The 20,043-nt window shown below is 41.9% G+C and overlaps 1 protein-coding gene and 1 pseudogene across 1 annotated transcript; both read left to right on the top strand.

The window, feature by feature from the left end:
- On the top strand, window positions 1–932 carry LOC138441711 (olfactory receptor 1M1-like; annotated as a pseudogene).
- Window positions 933–17,938: 17,006 nt separating this feature from the next.
- On the top strand, window positions 17,939–18,880 carry LOC138441710 (olfactory receptor 1M1). Its single transcript, XM_069592800.1, has one exon. It carries the CDS (start codon window positions 17,939–17,941, stop codon window positions 18,878–18,880), a length of 942 nt encoding a protein of 313 aa, XP_069448901.1.
- The last annotated feature ends 1,163 nt before the right edge of the window (window positions 18,881–20,043 follow it).

The raw sequence follows: 20,043 nt of genomic DNA, 5'->3' as shown, positions 1-20,043 counted from the left end.
ATGGAACCAGACAACCAAACCAGCTCCTCTGAGTTTATCCTCCTGGGACTCTCAGAAAAGCCAGAACAGGAGACTCTCCTCTTTGCTCTGTTTCTCTCCATGTATGCGGTCACAGTAGTGGGGAACCTGTTGATCATCCTGGCCATCAGCACTGACTCCCACCTCCAAACCCCCATGTACTTCTTCTTGGCCAATCTTTCCTTGGTTGATTTCTGCCTGGCCACCGACACTGTCCCCAAGATGCTGGTGAGCATCCAAATCAAGAGCAAGTCCATCTCTTACTCCTGCTGCCTGACACAAATGTATTTCTTCCATTTCTTTGGCATCATGGACAGTGTCTTAATAGCCATGATGGCTTATGATAGATTTGTGGCTGTATGTCACGCCTTACACTATACCTCTATCATGAGCCCACGCCTCTGTGGCCTGCTGGTTGGAGGCCCGTGGGTGTTTTCCGGCTTCTTCTCCCTCACCCACATCCTCCTGATGGCCCGTCTGGTTTTTTTGTGGCAATAATGAGTTGCTGCACTACTTCTGTGCCTCACCCCGCTCCTCAGACTTTCGTGCACTGACACCTCTGTGAACAAGATCTGTGTGTTCATTGTGGCAGGGATGGTCATAGCCATGCCTTTCATCTGCATTCTGGCCTCCTATGTTTGAATTATTGTGGCCATCATGAAGGTGCCCTCTCCAGAAGGCAGGATAAAAACCTTTTCCACCTGCAGCTCCCACCTCTCTGTGGTTGCCCTCCTTTATATGACCACCACTGAGGTCCTTCATCTGTCCACACAGCCATGAAGGAGAAAGCCTCTGCTGTGATGTACACTGCTGTCACCCCCATGCTGAACCCCTTTATCTATAGCCTGAGGAACAGAGACCTGAAGAGGGCCCTAAGTAATCTCATGAGAAAAAAAATCATCTCATCTTCATGACCACAAGGTCATCTGGGAGCTTCCTAGAGGCAGGACCTCAAAATCTAGGGTCCTGGACAAATGTATGGAATTACAAGAGCTGGAAGTGCAGCCATTCTGAATTTTGAATTGCAGAAGTTTAAAAGGGATAATCAGGAGGGTCCTATAACTATTTTCTCAAATGTGTGTGTGTGTATGTGTGTGTGTGTGTGCGTGCGCGTGCGCTCGCACGCACTCAGTGGCATCTGACTCTTTGTGACAGCATGGACTGTATCCCACCAGACTCCTCCCTCTGTGGGATTTTTCTGGCAAGAATACTGGAGTGGGTTGCCAATTCCTTCTCCAGGGGCTCTTCCCCACCCAGGGATCAAACCTGCGTCTCCTGCATTGTAGGCAGATTCTTAACCACTGAGCCACCAGGGAAGCCCATTTTCTCCAATACTGGGACGAAAAAGGGTGTCTTTTAGGTAAACTTCATGCTATAACCCAGAAGATCAGCCTAGCCATACCAGCTTGGGTTTACCCTGGTTTTGAAACCATTGAACACTCAACAAGTACTTATTAAGTACATATTCAGGGCTGGATGTAGAAATATAAACAGGAGAGATAAGATCCCAATAGTCTAGAGCTTACAGCTGAGTGTGGGAGAAGATATTGTACACTTAGCTGTAGTAGAATGGAATATAAACATGAGAGGAAGGATAGAATCCAATAGGAACACACAACAGAGTCTGAGGGAGATTTAGCGGAAGTCTTCCAGGAGAGGTGATCCAAAAACCCAAAGGATGAGAATATGCTGATCAGGCAAAATGAGGAGAAAGAACATCCTAGAAAGACAAAACAATCTGTGGAAAGGTAAGAAAGCGAGAGAAAGAGTGAAGCATGCATTTGCGAAGTTAAAAGTCCAGTTACACTGAATGATGTGGGAGGTGCCAGGTACTGAGGGCTTTAGGGCCAACCTAAGAGGGTGGCCTTTCTCCAAAGAACTGGCCAGTTAACTTGACTTTCCAGGACTAAAGTCAAGGAGCATGGGAATGAGTTGTACAGCCCCCTTCCTCCCACTCCTATTCTGTCTTCATGGGGAGCATGAAGGCTTGTGCAAGACACAAGGGAGAAAGAGATTCAGACCATGCCCTAAGGAAATGAGGAAATACTACTTTTTGGTGTATATCTCATAGACAAAGAGCAAAATACCAGTCAATTGAATCATAAATCTCTAAACCAGAGGGAAGCTTTGGCATGCCTTAATTGCCATATATGCCTGTGGAATGTATCTAAGTGGTAACACTGCTTATACCAGAAATGTGCTGTGCTGTGCTTAGTTGCTCAGTCCCTTCTGACTCTTTGCAACCCCATAGACTATAACACTCCAGGTTCCTCTGTCCAGGCAAAGGGATTCTCCAGGCAAAGATACTGGAATGGGTTGCCATGCACTGCTCCAGGGGATCTTCCCAACCCAGAGACTGAACCCAGGTCTCCCACATTGCAGGCAGATTCTTTACCAGCTGAGTTACCAGAGAAGCCCAAACCAGAAATGAGAGCTACTCATTATGAGTTTATCTTGTGCCAAACACTATGGTTTGTTTCTTTTCTGTGTCTCATCTAGTCATTCTAAAGCTCCTATGAAAGTGGTAAGTCTCACTTTATTAGAGAGTAATCCTATTATGTATATGGAGCGTTACAACTAAAGTAAAGCAGGCAGTGACTTTGCAGAGGTCAGAAATTTTCAAAAGGTGCTAAGAATCTGATGTCATCCTTAGTAGAATGGCTCTAAAGAATCCTACATCTCATTTGCCTCTGTATTTTCCTTTCATGAAAATTAAATTAGAATGTACCAGTTGAACCAACAGACCTGCTGCAGTCCCATCTTAGTACTCTGTTAGTGAGGGTACATGTGAGAAAAGTGAAAATGCACTTTGTGGGTAATATTCTAATGGATAAAATCCAAAATTTAAAAACACTAAAGTTTGCCCACGGGGCATTCATGGATCTGATCATGCCTTTTTATTATTATTTTTTAATATTTATGTATTTATTTGACCATGCTGGGTCTTAGTTGGGGCATGTGGGATCTAGTTCCCCAACCAGGGATCAAACCTAGACCCCCTTCATAGACAGCATAGAGTCTTTGCCACTGGACCACCAGAGAAGTCCCTGGTCATGCCCTTTTAGAATAACACACACAAACACACACAAACAACACAAGTAAAAGGTGAACCATGATGCTCTTTCTTCCTAACTCCCCTCCATTCTCTTGCCACATGAATAGAAATTACCATTCTACGGTGTTGGCTGGGAGAGGGTTTGAATTGCCAGTGACTTTGAAAGTGATTACAGGGACTTCCTCAGCAGTCAGGTGGTTGGGACTTCGCCTTCTAATGCAGGAGATGTGGGTTCAATCCCTGGTCAGAGAACTGAGATCCCACATGCCTCACGGCCAAAAAAGCAAAACATAAAACTGAAGCAATATTATAACAAATTCAATAAAAACATTAAAAATTGGTCCACATTTTTAAAACAAACTTTTTTTAAAAAGGGAAAAATGATCACCATAGGGGGACTCATAGAATCTTTATGAATATTTTTCTCTCTGATACAGATAGATACAACTTGAGGTAAAGCACTGATTCAACCACCCTTTTCTCTATGGAAGGAGACATTCCATCAACCAATAAAAACCTAAGATTTCCAGAATATTTTCTGCTTGTTTCATTTTAATAAATAAAAATCAGAGCTCTGGGAGAGATTTGTCTTGTTCGTCATTCTGATATCAACTTCCATCATTTGTTGACCCCAATATATGCTTCATCCATTCATTCAACATTTACCAAATATCTATTCCATGATGCCTATTTTTCTTAGCAGTGGGCACAAAGCATTAAACAAGAGAAATTAAAGGATTTTCCCCATGTCTACAAAAAGATAGCATGAGAGTTTATCAACTCTTTTCTCCTCATTGTAGGGCAATGACTTTTAGAGGCCAGAAATTTTAAAATGGTACTCTTCCCTTCAATTATCATGAATGTATACATGGGATAAAATTCCAAGCTCTGAACATTAAAAACAAAACACAGTTTACTGATGTTCTTTTTAAAAAAATAAAATTAAACAAAACAACCATTACTAGCCCAAACAAGCTTCACAGGTGGCACTAGTGGTAAAGAATCTGCCTGCCAATGCAGGAGAAGAGAGACTTGGATTCGATCCCTGAGACAGAAAGATCCCCTGGAGTAGGAAATGGCAACCCACACCAGTATTCTTACCTGCAAAATTCCATGGTCAGAGGAGCCTGGTGGGCTATAGTACATGGGTCACAAAAAGTCAGACTTGACTGAGCACACACACAGCAGCAGCAGCAGCAGCAGCAGGGGAAATAACAATTTAAAAAAATAAATTAATTAACCAAATACTGATAGTGAGAAGGATATGAAAGCCATAATGCAAGGACAATGTGCTAGATGAAGGAAGCTAAATATGCAGTCAGAAACAAGTCTGGATTAGGAGTTGTCCATGTCTTTTTTTTTTTCTTCTTTTTTAGACGTTTTCTTGATGTGGACCATTTTTGAAGTCTTTATTAAATTTGTTTCAGTATTGCTTCTGCACATTTTTATTTTTTGGTTGCAAGGCATGTGGGATCTTAGCTCCTGGACAAGGGATCAAACCCATATACTCTGCATTGGAAGGCAGATTCTTAACCACTGGGCCACCAGGGAAGTCCCTCTATGTGCTTCTAATTTAAGTTTTTCTTTCCTTTCTCAATCTTGGATAAATTCTGCAAGTGCTTTAAGTACACCATGTAGTTCAGAAAAAATAATACACATTTATTGTTTCATAATTTCTGTGGACCAAGTATTCAAGTATGACTTTGCTTTAAGCTCTCTTATAGATGGCAATCAAGGTGCCATGAGTGGGACTGTTGTTCTTTTTTTCTTTCTTTTTGTAAATTAATTCATTTATTTTAATTGGAGGCTAATTACTTTACAATATTGTAGTGGTTTTTGCCATACATTTACATGAATCAGCCATGGGTGTACATGTGTCCCCCATCCTGACCCCCCCCCACCTCCACCCCATCCTTAATGTTTTCAGTCAGTGAGTAGTGTCCAACTCTTTGGACTCCGTAGACTGCAGCATTCCAGGCTTCCCTGTCCTTCACTATCTCCCTAAGTTTGTTCAAACTCTTGTCCATTGAGACAGTGATGCCATCCAACCATCTCACTTTCTGTTGCCCCCGTCTCCTCCTGCCCTCAATCTTTCTCAATATCAGGATCTTTTCCAATGAGTTGGGTCTTCACATCAGGTGGCTAAAGTATTGGACCTTCAGCTTCAGCATCAATCCTGCCATACCCAATGATGAAAGACCAAAAGCTAGCAATCCCACTGCTGGGCATACACACCGAGGAAACCAGAATTGAAAGAGACGTATGTACCCCAATGTTCATTGCAGCACTGTTTATAATAGCCAGGACATGGAAACAACCTAGATGTCCATCAGCAGATGAATGGATAAGAAAGCTGTGGTACATATACACAATGGAGTATTACTCAGCCATTAAAAAGAATACATTTGAATCAGTTCTAATGAGATGGATGAAACTGAAGCCGATTATACAGAGTGAAGTAAGCCAGAAAGTAAAACACCAATACAGTATACCAACACATATATATGGAATTTAGAAAGATGGTAATGATGACCCTGTATGTGAGACAGCAGAAGAGACACAGATGTGTAGAACGGACTTTTGGACTCTGAGGGAAAGGGAGAGGGTGGGGTGATTTGGGAGAATGGCATTGAAACATGTATACTATCATGTAAGAAACGAATTGCCAGTCTATGTTCGATACAGGACACAGGATGCTTGGGGCTGGTGCATGGGGATGATCCAGAGAGATGTTATGGGGTGGGAGGTGGGAGGGGGGTTCATGACTGGGAACTCATGTACACCTGTGGTGGATTCATGTCAATGTATGACAAAACCAATACAGTATTGTAAAGTAAAATAAAGTAAAAATTTTAAAAAATAATAATAAATAAATTTTAAAAAAATAAAAAAACAAAAATGCCTGATTTTACTACTTCTTTCAATATAGTACTAGAACTCTTACAAAGAACAATTAGACAAGAAAAAGAAATGAAACGCATCCAAATTGGGAAAGAAAAAGTAAAATGATGTTTGTTCACAGATGACATAATCTTATAGGTGAAAAACCCTGAAAATGCCACACAAAAAAACCTATTAGAACTTACAAATTCAGCAAAGCTATACAGTTCATGAAGGATATAAGAGCAGTATACAAAAATCAGTTCCATTTCTATATTCTAACAATAGATTGACCCTGGTGTCAACATAAATGTCCTTCAACAGAGGACTAAAGAGGTTGTGGTATATATACGATGATATACAATGGAATTTTACTCAGTCATAAAAAAGAATGGAATAATGCCATTTGCGGCAACATGGATGGATGTAGAGATTGCAGTACCTAGTGAAGTAAGTCAGACAAAGAAAGACAAACATCATATGATATGGCTTATATGTGGAATCTTGAAAAAAAAAAGGTGCAAATGAACTTACTCACAAAACAGAAATAAAGTTACAGATATAGAAAACAAACTTATGGTTACCAGGGCATAAGTGGCAGGGAATAAACTGGAAGATTTGGGTTGATATATATACACTGCTATATATAAAATAGACGGCTAATAAGGACCTATTACACAGGGAATTCTACTCTGTAAGGACCTTCATGGTAAAAGAATGAAAAAAGGAGTGGATATGTGCATACATATAAGATTCACTTTGCTGTATACCTGAAACTTACATGATACTGTAAATCAACTATACTCCAATAAAAATTTTTAACAAAATTTAAAGCTTCTGAATGTCAAAGGGCCCTACGAACAGAATAAAAAGACAGCTCATGGAATGGGAGAAGACATTTCTAAACCATAGATCTACTAAGGAATTAATATCTAGCACATAAAGAGTTCCTACATGTCAACAACAACAACAAGCTAAACAACTCAATTAAAGATGGGGCAAGGACTTAAACAGACATTTCTCCAAAGAGAATGTACAAATAACCAGTAAGCGCATGAAAAGGCATTCCACATGAAATGCAAATCAACCCCAATGAAATTTCACACCCATTAGGATGGCTGTTATAAAAACAGACGAAAACAACCAAACAGAACACACAAAGAGAAAAAAATAACTTTTATTGGCGGAAATGTAAAATTTCCAGTGCTATGAAAAATAGTAGTGCAGCAGGAAACCCTTGACATTCCTGTTTGGAGCTATATAAATCCTAAATCTGTTTATCTTCACATGACCCTTCTCTGTGTCTGTGTGCCTCAAACCTACCCCTGCTTCCTTGTATAAAGATGATGTCAATCATTGGATGTAACACACACCCTGGTGGTGTGGTGGTTTAGTCGCTAAGTCATGTCTGACTCTTACGACCCCATAGACCGTAGCCCACCAGGCTCCTCCGTCCATGGGATTCTCCAGACAAGACTACTGGAGTGGGTTGCCATTTCCTTCTCCAGGGGATATTCCCAACCCAGAAATCAAACCCAGGTCTCCTGCCTTGCAGGCAGATTCTTTACCAACTGAACTATAAGGGAAGTCCAGCACACACCCTAATTCAGGATGAAAAGTAGACCTAACATATAATACATAAATTCCACTTCTGAGAATACATCCAAAGGAAATGAAACCATCTTAAGGAAATTTCAGTATTTTCATGTTCAGTGCAGCATTATTTGCAATAGTCAAGGTATGAAAACAGTGCCCATAGACAAATGAAAAGATAAAGAAAATGTGGTGTATATATGTCCAATAGAATATTATTTAGCCTTGTAAAAGAAGGAAATCCTTCCACTTGTGACCCAAAAAATGCACCTGGAAGGCATTATGCTAAATGAAATGAGAAGAAAGAAAGAAAAAACTACTCCATGGCATAATTTACATTTAGAATCTAAGAAAAGGGTGGGGGGATATGTGAGGTGATGGATATGTTAGTTAACTTGATAGTGGAAATCCTTCACAATGGGCAGTGCTATGCTGTGCTTAGTCTTCAGTCATGACAGACTCTTTGCGACCCCAAGGACTGTAGCCCGCCAGGCTCCTCTATCCACGGGGATTCTCCAGGCAAGAATACTGGAGTGGGTTACCATGCCCTCCTCCAGGGGATCGGATGGAACCCAGGTCTCCTGCATTGCAGGTGGATTCTTTACCAGCTGAGCTACTAGGAAAGCCCTTCACAGTGTATATGTATATCAAATTATTGCTTCCTGTATTTTTTTTAATTCAAACTTTTCATTCTTATTTGACTTGTTTATTTATTTTTGGCCACACTGCATGACATATGGGATCTTAGTTCCCCAAGCAGGAATTGAACCCATGCCCCCTTCATTGGAAGCCCGCTGTCTTAACCACTGGACCACTGAAGAAGTCTCACTTTGTGTACTTAAACATATTACAATTTTATTAGTCAATTATGTGTCAATATAGCTGAAAAAAAAAAGTATGTGCCTTCTCAGGAGACTCCACATCACTGTAAAGTATCCTTTCCCCAAAAAATTAACCCAGGACCTGATCAAGTATCTAGATCTACACATCAATTTATAATTATAACTTACAAGAAGCATATTTGAAACAATAGCACACAAATGCAATCAGCAAAATCAGACGATTTCTTCATCAAATAAATTCCAAGAATCACATACAAGAGGGGAAACAAACAAAAAAATCCTATAAATTAGAAAGGACTTTAGACAGCTATCAACCAATTAGAATATAGGGATATTATTTGGATTCTAATGTGAAAAAATTATTTAAAAAATCATTAGGCAATTGGGTTAATTTGAGTATTACTTGGATATTTAATATTTTAATAAAATTATAATTTGATAATATGATTATTATTAATACTTTAAAGTACACTAATGGGATTGTGACTATGCTTTTAAAAATAACTTGTCTTTTTAGAGTTGTACTGAAATGATGTGATATATAAAATCTGCTCTGAAATAATCCTGGAGAAGAGGTCAAAGTAGATAGAATACAGATGAAACAAGATTCTAATTGGTAATCACTGAACCTGTGTGATGAATACATGGGTTTCATTACATAAAGCCAAGTCATGTTAAAAACTGAGTTTTCTTGGTCAAAAATCAGAGCATTGACAATATCTTATGACTCAACCTTCAGTTCAGTTCAGTTGCTCAGTCGTGTCCGATTCTTGGTGACCCCATGAACCGCAGCACACCAGGCCTCCTTTGTCCATCACCAGTTCCCGGAGTTTACCCAAATTCATGTCCATTGAGTCGGTGATGCCATCCAACCATCTCATCCTCTGTCGTCCCCTTCTCTTCCTGCCTTCAATCTTTCCCAGCATTAGGGTCTTTTCAAATGAGTCAGCTCTTTGAATCAGGTGGCCAAAGTATCAGAGTTTCAGCTTCAACATCAGTCCTTCCAATGAACACCCAGGACTGATCTCCTTTACGATGGACTGGTTGGATCTCCTTGCAGTCCAAGGGACTCTCAAGAGTCTTCTCCAACACTACAATTCAAAAGCATCAATTCTTCTGCACTCAGCTTTCTTTATAGTCCAACTCTCACATCCGTACATGACTCTGGAAAAACCATAGCCTTGACTAGACAGACCTTTGTTGACAAAATAATGTCTCTGCTTTTTAAATGCTGTCTAGGTTGGTCATAACTTTCCTTCCAAGGAGTAAATGTCTTTTAATTTCATGGCTGCAATCACCATTTGCAGTGATTTGGGAGCCCCAAAAAATAGTCAGCCACTGTTTCCACTGTTTCCCCATCTATTTGCCATGAAGTGATGGGCTCAGATGCCATAATCTTAATTTTCTGAATGTTGAGCTTAAGACAACTTTTTCACTCTCCACTTTCACTTTCATCAAGAAGCTCTTTAGTTCGTCTTCACTTTCTGCCATCAGGGGGGGTGTCATCTGCATATCTGAGGTTATTCATATTTCTCCCAGCAATCTTGATTCCAGCTTGTGCTTCCTCCAGCCCAGCGTTTCTCATGATGTACTCTGCATAGAAGTTGAATAAGCAGGGTTGCAATATACAGTCTTGATGTACTCCTTTTCCTATTTGGAACCAGTCTGTTGTTCCATGTCCAGTTCTAACTGTTGCTTCCTGACCTGCATACAGGTTTCTCAAGAGGCAGGTCAGGTGGCCTGGTATTCCCATCTCCTTCAGAATTTTTCACAGTTTATTTTGATCCACACAGTCAAAGGCTTTAGAATAGTCAATAAAGTGGAAATAGATGTTTTTCTGGAACTCTCTTACTTTTTTCATGACCCAGTGGATGTTGGCAATTTGATCTCTGGGTTCCTCTGCCTTTTCTAAAACCAGCTTGAACATCTGGAAGTTTATGGTTCACGTACTGCTGAAGCCTGGCTTGGAGAATTTTGAGCATTACTTTACTAGCATGTGAGATGAGTGCAATTGTGTGGTAGTTTGAGCATTCTTTGGGCTTGGAATGAAAACTGACCTTTTCCAGTCCTGTGGTCACTGCTGAGGTTTCCATATTTGCTGACATATTGACTGCAGCACTTTCACAGCATCATCTTTTAGTGCTATGGTTGTGAAGAGTCGGACACTGCCAAGGTCCAGCCTCAGCAGAGTCCAGGGATATCCTCAGGATGGACTACGTCGGTGAATGAAGAAAGATAGATAAAGAGATAAAGAAAGAGACACGGGGTGACCAAGCTTCTTTAAGCAAGGCCCCTTACTTTATTCTTCTCCGGGCTTTTATACCCTGAGTTATACATACAGCAAGGTGAAAAATGCAGAGTCAATTCAACATTCCATCAGTAATAACTTTTATCAATATCAGGTTCCTTCCTGCAAGAGTCTTATTTTCTGTACATCATGTTCTATTCAGGAGGCCTGTTGATATTCCATGACCTCCTTTTGATAAAGGTTGGTCAGCCAGAACATCAGAACAATGATTTCCCTTAAAGCGTTTCTTCTTAAATTCTTAGCCTGCATCACCCTTAAAGTACAGAGTTACATTTTTATGGAGCAAAGATTCAGCGGGTTACAGCAAAGAAAGAACTTATTAACTCAAAGTCTAATGTTGCTAATGCTAAGGCTATTACTTGTTTTTTCTACATCATGACTATATGCACTCCCAGGAACACAATGGATAAGGGATGTGAGAACTTGGCAGCAAGCATTGCATAGGCTCAACAATGTTGCAAGAGTCTGGATAAAGCTGCCAAGTAAGCTAGAATGCTAACAGAGGGTTTGAAACACTCCTTTCATGCCCAGGAGATTTATCAACTAGAGCCCTAAGTTAACTCTTTTGGTCAGGGACAGCCCCTTGCTAATGTCAGAAGAGCTGGTGAAAGACATAAAATAAGACAGACAGATTCTGGTTCAGGGGTCGATGCTCGAGCAGGTCCAGGGGGTCCGTCGAGTCCTGAGGCCTTGCTCATCAGGACTCTTCCACATGACCTTGTCATGGATCAGATGGCCCAGGGATTCCCTCGAGTCCTGCATGATTTTGTCATGGGTGGGCTCTCCTGTGCTGGCTCCCGGCAGGACACGACTGAGCGACTGAACTGAACTGAATCTACTTTTGTCTGCAATTGGTTATTTCTATAACAAAAGGCTTTTTTAAACTGGCACTTAATGTACCAGTCAGTTTTATGGATATTTATTAAGTGGACACAAGACCCAAAAATCTGACAAAGATTTCATGAATCTGAATTCCTAAAAAGTGCAAACGGAGAAAACTCCCACTGATACTATCTTGGGACCAATATTCAGATCGAAGATCTTTCTGCGGACCCATTCAGCCAACCCCTTTCTATGTATGTCCATCAAGTTAAATTCTGTTTCCTCCATTGGCAGAACTGGAAGGGAGAAATGGTGTCTTTACAGAATTTCCCTCTTGAGGTTAAGTGGTGTTGAAAGCAGCCTTGTATCTGTGTATTACATCACTGCGTGGATGTAGAGAGACTTTTTGCTTGCTTGTTTTAAATAAAGATTTTTAAAAATTTTTATTTAGGTTTAGTCACTCAGTAGTGTCCAACTCATTGCAACCTCATGAACTGTAGCCTGCCAGGCTCCTCTGTCCATGGGACTCCCCAGGCAGGAATACTGGAGTGCGTTATTATTTCCTTCTCCAGGGGATCTTCCTGACCCAGGCATCGACCCCAGGTATCCTGCATTGCAGGCAGATTCTTTACTGACTGAGCTACCAGGGAAACCCCTTTATTTAGTAAGTTACTTTTATTTTTGGCTGTGCTGAGTCTTCATTGCTGTGCGGGCTTTTGTCTAGTTGTGGCAAGCAGGGGCTACTCTCTAGCTGTGGTGTGCAGGCTTCTCATTGCTGTAGCTTCTCTTATTGTGGAGCACAAGCTCTAGGCCATGCAAGCTTCATAGTTGTGGCTCCTGGGCTCTACAGCACAAGCTCAATAGTTGTGGCTCACAGGCTTAGTCGCTCCGTGGCGTGTGGGATCTTTCCAGACCAGGAAGACCGGTGTCTCCTGCATTGGCAGGTGGATTCTTTACCACTGAGCCACCAGGGAAGCCTTGTTTTTGATTCTTAGAGTGATAAGGGAAGGAAGACTGACTTCAAAGAAAAATGGAAACTTCCTCTATGAGAAGCCCTGGGCCTTGGGGAGACAGAGTCTGGGAGACTAGGAAAGTTTGTTCCCAGAGGACAGGGTGCAGAGCAAGTTGGGAAACTCAACTTGCTCCAGGTTGCCTCCTGAAGACCTAATATACTCAATACAACCTTCTTACTGCCATGTTCCAGCACCCCCAAGGAAGTCAAACTATTCAGGGAACAGAGGTGAAATTGAACAATTTATCTAACAAGGAGCCTTGGGAATTGACTTCTTATTGGCCCAGAAATCATAAATATTCCCTCCGTTCCTACAATTTACCCTCCACCCCAGCTTTCCTTCTTTGGGCAAGGAGGCTGTATATCTTTGCCTTTATGAGCATCTTTCTGTTCTGATCTAACTTCATCATTCTTGTCCTTTCCTAGAAGCAGAGCCAGCATCTTTATTGTCCATCAGCAGGGAGGGAATGGAACCTTGTTTGCCTCATGCCCCTGTGATAATGTCAAGAAGAGGAAAGATAGCCCTGTAAGTGGATCTGGGGACAAGAAAAGAGGGAAGGAGAAGGAAAAAGAGAGAGAGAACTTGGAGAGAATGCCAGCGGGTACTAGAGCTCCTATGTTTTCAGAGAACTGGGAGAGTCTGCTTGGCTCATTTCAACAGTTTCCAGCCCAGAATCCAATAACCGCACTTGGCTACCTAGTTCAACTTAGTCCAAAGGTGATGCCACCAAGCCCTTTCCAAAGCCCATGATTTTCAGCACAGTTTTTAGTACCTACACCAGATATTTCCAAAGCTTGCTTGAGTATTTCAAAGAACAAAGGAGTTCAAACCAAACTTTTGTAAGTAAAGGTTTGAGTTCTTTCCATCACTGAGTCTCTGAAGCCCTTGGCGTTGCATATACTAAACAGTCTTGCAGTTCTCAGGATAATTTGCTGTTATGCCCATTTCAGCATAAGTGGATAAATGCCTCTTGAGGCTGTTTCCTTCATTCAACTGTAAATTCATTAATTCACTCTTGATTTTTTAAATTAAAAGGATTAAGAATACAGGCTCTAGAGACTTTCCTGATGATGGTCCAGTGACAAAGAATCTGCCTTGCAATGCAGGAAGCTTGGGTTTGATCCCTGGTTGATCCCTTGAGTCCTGGTCAGTAAGATCCCACATGCCTTGGAGCAGCTAAGTCTGAGAGGCAACTAGAGAGTCCACACACCGCAGCAAAAGATCCCATATGATGCAACAAAAATTCCAAGTACTGCAATTAAGGCTTGAGGCAGCCAAATAAATAAATGTTTTAAAAGAGTACAGGCTCCATATTCAGACTGCGTGGCTTAGTTCTGCCACCCACTTTCTGTGGAACTCCACTTGATTTTATTAATCTCCCTGCATCTCCATTTCCTTATCTGTGAAACAGACCCACCAAAATTGGGTTGTTTCGAGTAACTAATTGACAAAGAATGTAGAACAGTGCCTGGTATTGTAGGAGACAATAAAAAAAAAAAGAGGATCATTATTTATTTATGCATTTATTGAAGATGGGTTATATGTCTTTTATATCCAGTTAAGATGTTGGCTACAAAAACGAACAAAGAAATCTATTTACAGAGTACGAATAGAGACACAGGCATAGAGAACAGAGCTGTGGACACAGCGGGGGAAGGAGAGGGTGGGACAAATTGAGAGCATAGTGTTGAAACATATACGTTACCATAGAGGGCTGGGATGGTGTGGGGAGTGGAAGGGATGTCAAGAGGGAAGGAAAATATGTATACTTAACGGCTGATTCAGGTTGTCATATGGCAGAAATCAACACAACATTGTAAATCAATTATCCTCCAATTAAAATTAAATTCTTTAAAAATGAGCAAAGGCACACAGTTCCTGCTTTACAGTGTCTGGAGGACAGGGTTTGTGTCTATTTGTGTCTTTGTCTGCACTACTCACCCCAAATCCTGGCTTAATGCAGCCACCAATAATTGTTTATGGGGGGAAAAAAGACAGTGAGTGCATAAATAAGTGAATAAAAGTGATATGACCAGAATTATTCTTTTTTATCATTGGAGTTTAGTTGCTTTACAGTGGTGTGCTAGTTTCTGCTGCACAGCAAAATGATTCAGCTTTGTGTGTACATGTATCCCCTCTTTGTCACCACAGAGCATTGAGTAGAGTTCCCTGTGCCATACAGCAGGTTCTCGTTAGTTATCTATGTTGTACGTAGTAGCCTGTGGATCTCAATCCTGATCTCCCAATTCATCGCACCCTCCCCTTTTCCCCCTTGGTATCTATATATTTGCTCTCTATACCTGTGTCTCTATTTCTGCTTTGCAAATAGATTCATCTGTAAACCATTTTTCCAGATTCAACATGTATGCGTTAATATATGATATTTGTTTATTTCTTTCTGACTTATCAGGAAGACTATCCCATCAGTGATTTCATGATGGTCTGGAGGAGACAGAAAGGATGCATGAGGACTAATTCAAGACTAATACTCGACCACCAGACTAAGAGCCTTGATGCAAGTAAGTGGTGGGAGGAGGTAGATGGGAAATAACAGTAAGAATAGACAGTTCAGCTTGTAGAAGACGTAGCAACTCATCTGCAGATTGGCTTTGGCAGTGGAAGTAACAGGGGAGGAAATGTCAAAGTTTCAATCACAGGTGTCTGAAGTGATGATGCTTTTATTCATGGAAATAAGGTCACCAGAAAAGAAACAGACTTTGTCATTTACATGATAAACTTGGTCTGCCAGGAAGAAAGAGAAAGGAAAACCACTGCTTTTATAATTATATTATTCTCTGTCAGATACTGTGTAGAAAATTTTACACCAACATCTCATTTAATCCTCAAAACAAGCCTATTATCTATACACCACTATTCTCATCCACTTTTGACCAAGAAAGTGAGATTTTAGTGGTTAGGTAACTCACTGAAGATCACCTAGCTACGTGGGAAGCTGCTGTATAGAACAGGGAGCTCAGTTTAGTGCTCTGTGAAGACCTAGAGGGGTGATTCAAATGGGGGTAGGAGGGAGACTCAAGAGGGAGGGGATATATGTATACTTATAGGTGATTTACATGGTTGTACAGCAGAAACTAGCACAACTTTGTAGAGCGATTATGCTCCAATTATTAAAAATAAAAATAAATAAAGATCACCTAGCTAGTAAGCGGTGAGCCCATGAACACACCCAGGTATTTCTCTTTTCACAGCCCTTCCTTAAACCTGAGATGATGCTGCCAAATGTTGGCTGAGATCATACTATGCTGTAGGGCACTGTCTCAGTCACCTTCCATGGGCTACATCACTTCATCTTCTAAGAAAATCCAGGTGGGTATTATCAAGGCTAAAGATACAGAAAATGAAGTTTAGAAAGGCTGGGGGTGGGGGTTAGCATTAGAGGCTCAGTCGCGTTTGACTCCTTGCGACCCTATGGGATTTCCCAGGCAAGCATCCTGGAGTGGGTTGCCATTTCCTTCTCCAGGGATCTTCCCAACCCAGGCTTTGAACCCATGTCTCCTTAACTGGCAGGTGGATTTTTCACCACTGAGCCAAACAAGAGAGGTTAGTAGTCACTAAGTAATGGAACCAGAATTTGAATCCTGGTCTGTCTGAATCCAATTATCTCAGTGCTTCCATCTTTCTACACTGAGTAAGTGTTAGTTGCTCAGTGGTGTCCAACTCTTTGTGACCCCATGGACTGTAGCCAGCCAGGTTCCTCCGTCCATGGGATTTTCCCAGGCAAGAATGTTGAAGTGGGTTGCCATTTCCTTCTCCAGGGTATCTTCCCCACCCAGGGATGGAACCCAGGTCTTCTGCATTGTAGGCAGATTCTTTACCTTCTGAGAAGCACTACATTTGTGCAGATTATCCTGGTAGTAAAATTGAGTTGGCAGGCAGCCTGGGAGTTACGAGTCTGGAGTTGTAAGTCTGGAAATCAATTCTGAAAACCATGAGAATTCTACCAAGAAGGGTTTTTGTTGTTGTTGTTGTTGTTTTTTCAGAGTTGGGGTCCCAGCCAAGGATCCAACCCTCATCTTCTGCATTAGCAGGTGGATTCTTTATTGCTGAGCCACCAGGGAAGCCTGTCATACCCCTACTATAATTTTAAAGTTATATATTCTATACCTATTATTTAAGTAGTTACACCTAAACTTTAATCATGTGTATTCTTGTAGAAAGTCCAAAATGTTCACTATTTCTATTTTTCTGCAACTCAACACAAAAACATTACAACAATTTTAATTCCCCATTTTGTCTCATATTATTTTATGATAAATAAATCCCAGGTCTCATAGTATTTTAATCCCCATTATTTACATGCATGGGCTTTTCCAGTGACTCAGTTGGTAAAGAATCCACCTGCAATGCAGGAGACGCAAGATATGCAAATTTGACCCCTAGGTTGGAAAGATCCCCTGTAGGAGAAAATGGCAACCCACTCCAGTATTCCTGTCTGGGAAATCCATGGACAGAGGAGCCTGGCTGGTGACAATCCATGGGGTCACAAAGAGTTGGACACAAGTGAGCACAGCACAGGTACAAGTTGTGTGTGTGTGCTTAGTCTCTCAGTCATGTCCTATTCTTTGTGACCCCATGGACTGTAGCCAGCCAGGCTCCATTATTTATGGGGATTCTCCAGGCAAGAATACTGGAGTGGGTTGCCACACCCTCCTCCAGGGGATCTTCCTAACCCAGGGATCGAACCCAGGTCTCCAGCATCGCAGGAGGATTCCTTACCAACTGAGCCACCAGGAAAGCCTATGAATGCTGTAGTAGGTAGCCTATCCCTTCTCCAGAGGATCCTCCCCATCCAGGAATTGCACTGGGGTCTCATGTATGGCAGGTGGATTCTTTACCAGCTGAGTTACCAGGGAAGCCTGTATTATTACTATTTTAAAACAATGCTTTGTTCAGATTTTTTCTACATTACTACCAATTTCTTGGCTGATCATTGCTTCTCAGATAATGCTTTTTTCTGGATTCGGTTTGTTTTGTCATGATGTAAACCCTTTAGTAGTTTCCCCAGCCAGAGTTCATGCATGGTTTACTGTCAGTCTTTGTATGAGTCAGGGATATCCAAGGGAGCAACCTTGAGCCAAAGCTTGACATGAGATGTAAACACTACATCAATGGTTCAAGGTGGAACACATATATAAGTAGACATCATAATTAGTCCAGATTGGAAATTTAGGGTGGATCCCCTGGAGGAGGAAATGGCAACCCACTCCAGTATTCTTGCCTGGGAAATCTCATGGACAGAGGAAACTGGCAAGGCTTGCAAAGAGTCATACATGACTGAACACACGCACACACGGAAATTGAAGGTAATCTCTTCGAATCTTTCAGAATCATCTCAATAGCATTCATGTAACTTCACCCTTTCAATACTTCCAGAGGAATAATATCCATGGAACCAGACAACCAAACCAGCTCCTCTGAGTTTATCCTCCTGGGACTTTCAGAAAAGCTAGAACAGGAGACTCTCCTCTTTGCTCTGTTTCTCTCCATGTATGTGGTCACAGTAGTGGGGAACCTGTTGATCATCCTGGCCATCAGCACCGACTCCCACCTCCACACCCCCATGTACTTCTTCTTGGCCAATCTTTCCTTGGTTGATTTCTGCCTGGCCACCAACACTGTCCCCAAGATGCTGGTGAGCATCCAAATCAAGAACAAGTCCATCTCTTACTCCTGCTGCCTGACACAAATGTACTTCTTCCATTTCTTTGGCATCATGGACAGTGTCTTAATAGCCGTGATGGCTTATGATAGGTTCGTGGCTATATGTCACCCATTACACTATACCTCTATCATGAGCCCACGCCTCTGTGGCCTGCTGGTTGGAGGCCTGTGGGTGTTTTCTGGCTTCATCTCCCTCACCCACATCCTCCTAATGGCCCGTCTGTTTTTTTGTGGCAATAATGAGTTGCCTCACTACTTCTGTGACCTCACCCCACTCCTCAGACTTTCGTGCACTGACACCTCTGTGAACAAGATCTTTGTGCTCATTGTGGCAGGGGTGGTCATAGCCATGCCTTTCATCTGCATTCTGGCCTCCTATGCTCGCATCATTGTGGCCATCGTGAAGGTGCCCTCTGCAGGAGGCAGGAAGAAAACCTTTTCCACCTGCAGCTCCCACCTCTCTGTGGTTGTACTCTTCTACGGGACCACCATTGGGGTCTATCTGTGTCCTTCATCTGTCCGCACAGCCGTGAAGGAGAAAGCCTCTGCTGTGATGTACACTGCCGTCACCCCCATGCTGAACCCCTTTATCTATAGCCTGAGGAACAGAGACCTGAAGGGGGCCCTGATGAAGCTGGTCAACAGAAAAATCACCTCAACCTCCTGACCACCAGGACACCTGGAAGCTTCCAGGGAGTTATGATGTAAACAGCTGGGTCCTTGGGCAAAAATCTGGAATTTCATGGGTTGGGAGAGTATCACTTTAAATATTGAACTGCAGAAGCTCAAGATAACCCTGTAACTATTTTCTCAATTATTGGGACCACTGAGTGTCCTTTGGGGGCATGTCTCATGCTATATTTCTACAAGGATCAGTCTAGTTCTAGCAGATTGGATTTATTCTGGTTCAGAATCTACTTTGCTGTGTTGTCGCTCAGTAATGTCCAACTCTCGCAACTCCATGGACTGTAGCCCAATAGGCTCCTCTGTCAATGGGGTTTCCCAGGCAAGAATACCGGAGTGGATTGCCATTTCCTTCTCCAGGGGATCTTCCAGATTCAGGGATTGAACCCGTGTCTCCTGCATCACAGGTGGGTTCTTTACCAACTGAGCCACCAGAGAACACTCAACAAATATTTATTGAGTATGTATCCTGGGTTTGACGTTAGATGCTGAACATAGAGTCATGAACAGGAGTAACAAAAATCCTTATAGTTTGAAGTTTATAGCTGACAGTTGGAGAAGTTCTTTGACAGTAATAGTAAAATGGAATATAAACATAAGAGGAAAGATATAGTAGGAATATCCAACAAAGTCTGGAAGGGAGAATCAGGGAAGGTCTCCTGGGAGAGGTGAGCCAGAAACCCAAAGTATAAGATGGTATCATTCAGGCCAAAGGAGGAGAACGAGTGCCTCAGAAGACCAACAACATATGAAAAGGTGACAGAGCAAGTGAAAGAGAGAAAAGCATGCATTTGTGAAGTGAGAAGTCCAGTTATGGCAAATGACTTGGGGAATGTGCAGTCCTGAGGGCTTTAGGACCAAGCTAAGAGTATGGCCTTTCTCCCAAGAACCAGAGTGTTAATTTGACTTGCAGGGACCAACATCAAGGAGCAACTTTGAATGAGCTGTCCACCCTTCCTGTCACTTAGCCTATCTTCTCAGGGAGCAAGATGGCTTGTGTTAGATAAAAGTTGTGCAAGGCTCAAGGGAGAAAAGAGATTCAGACTGTACACTAAGAAAGTGAAGAACCATCACTTGTGGCATTTATCTTCATAGACAAAGAGGGGAATATTAGTCAATTCGATGATGAACCTCTAAACCAGAAGA

This window comes from Ovis canadensis, chromosome 5, assembly GCF_042477335.2.
Source record: "Ovis canadensis isolate MfBH-ARS-UI-01 breed Bighorn chromosome 5, ARS-UI_OviCan_v2, whole genome shotgun sequence".
Classification (NCBI taxonomy): Eukaryota; Metazoa; Chordata; class Mammalia; order Artiodactyla; family Bovidae; genus Ovis; species Ovis canadensis.
Note: the sequence above shows the minus strand (reverse complement) of the source record. Positions and strands in the feature narration are given on the sequence as shown.

Bases quoted from the DNA above. Each gene is read 5' to 3' on its own strand.
- LOC138441710 (XM_069592800.1), top strand. From the start codon at position 17,939: ATGGAACCAGACAACCAAACCAGCTCCTCTGAGTTTATCCTCCTGGGA.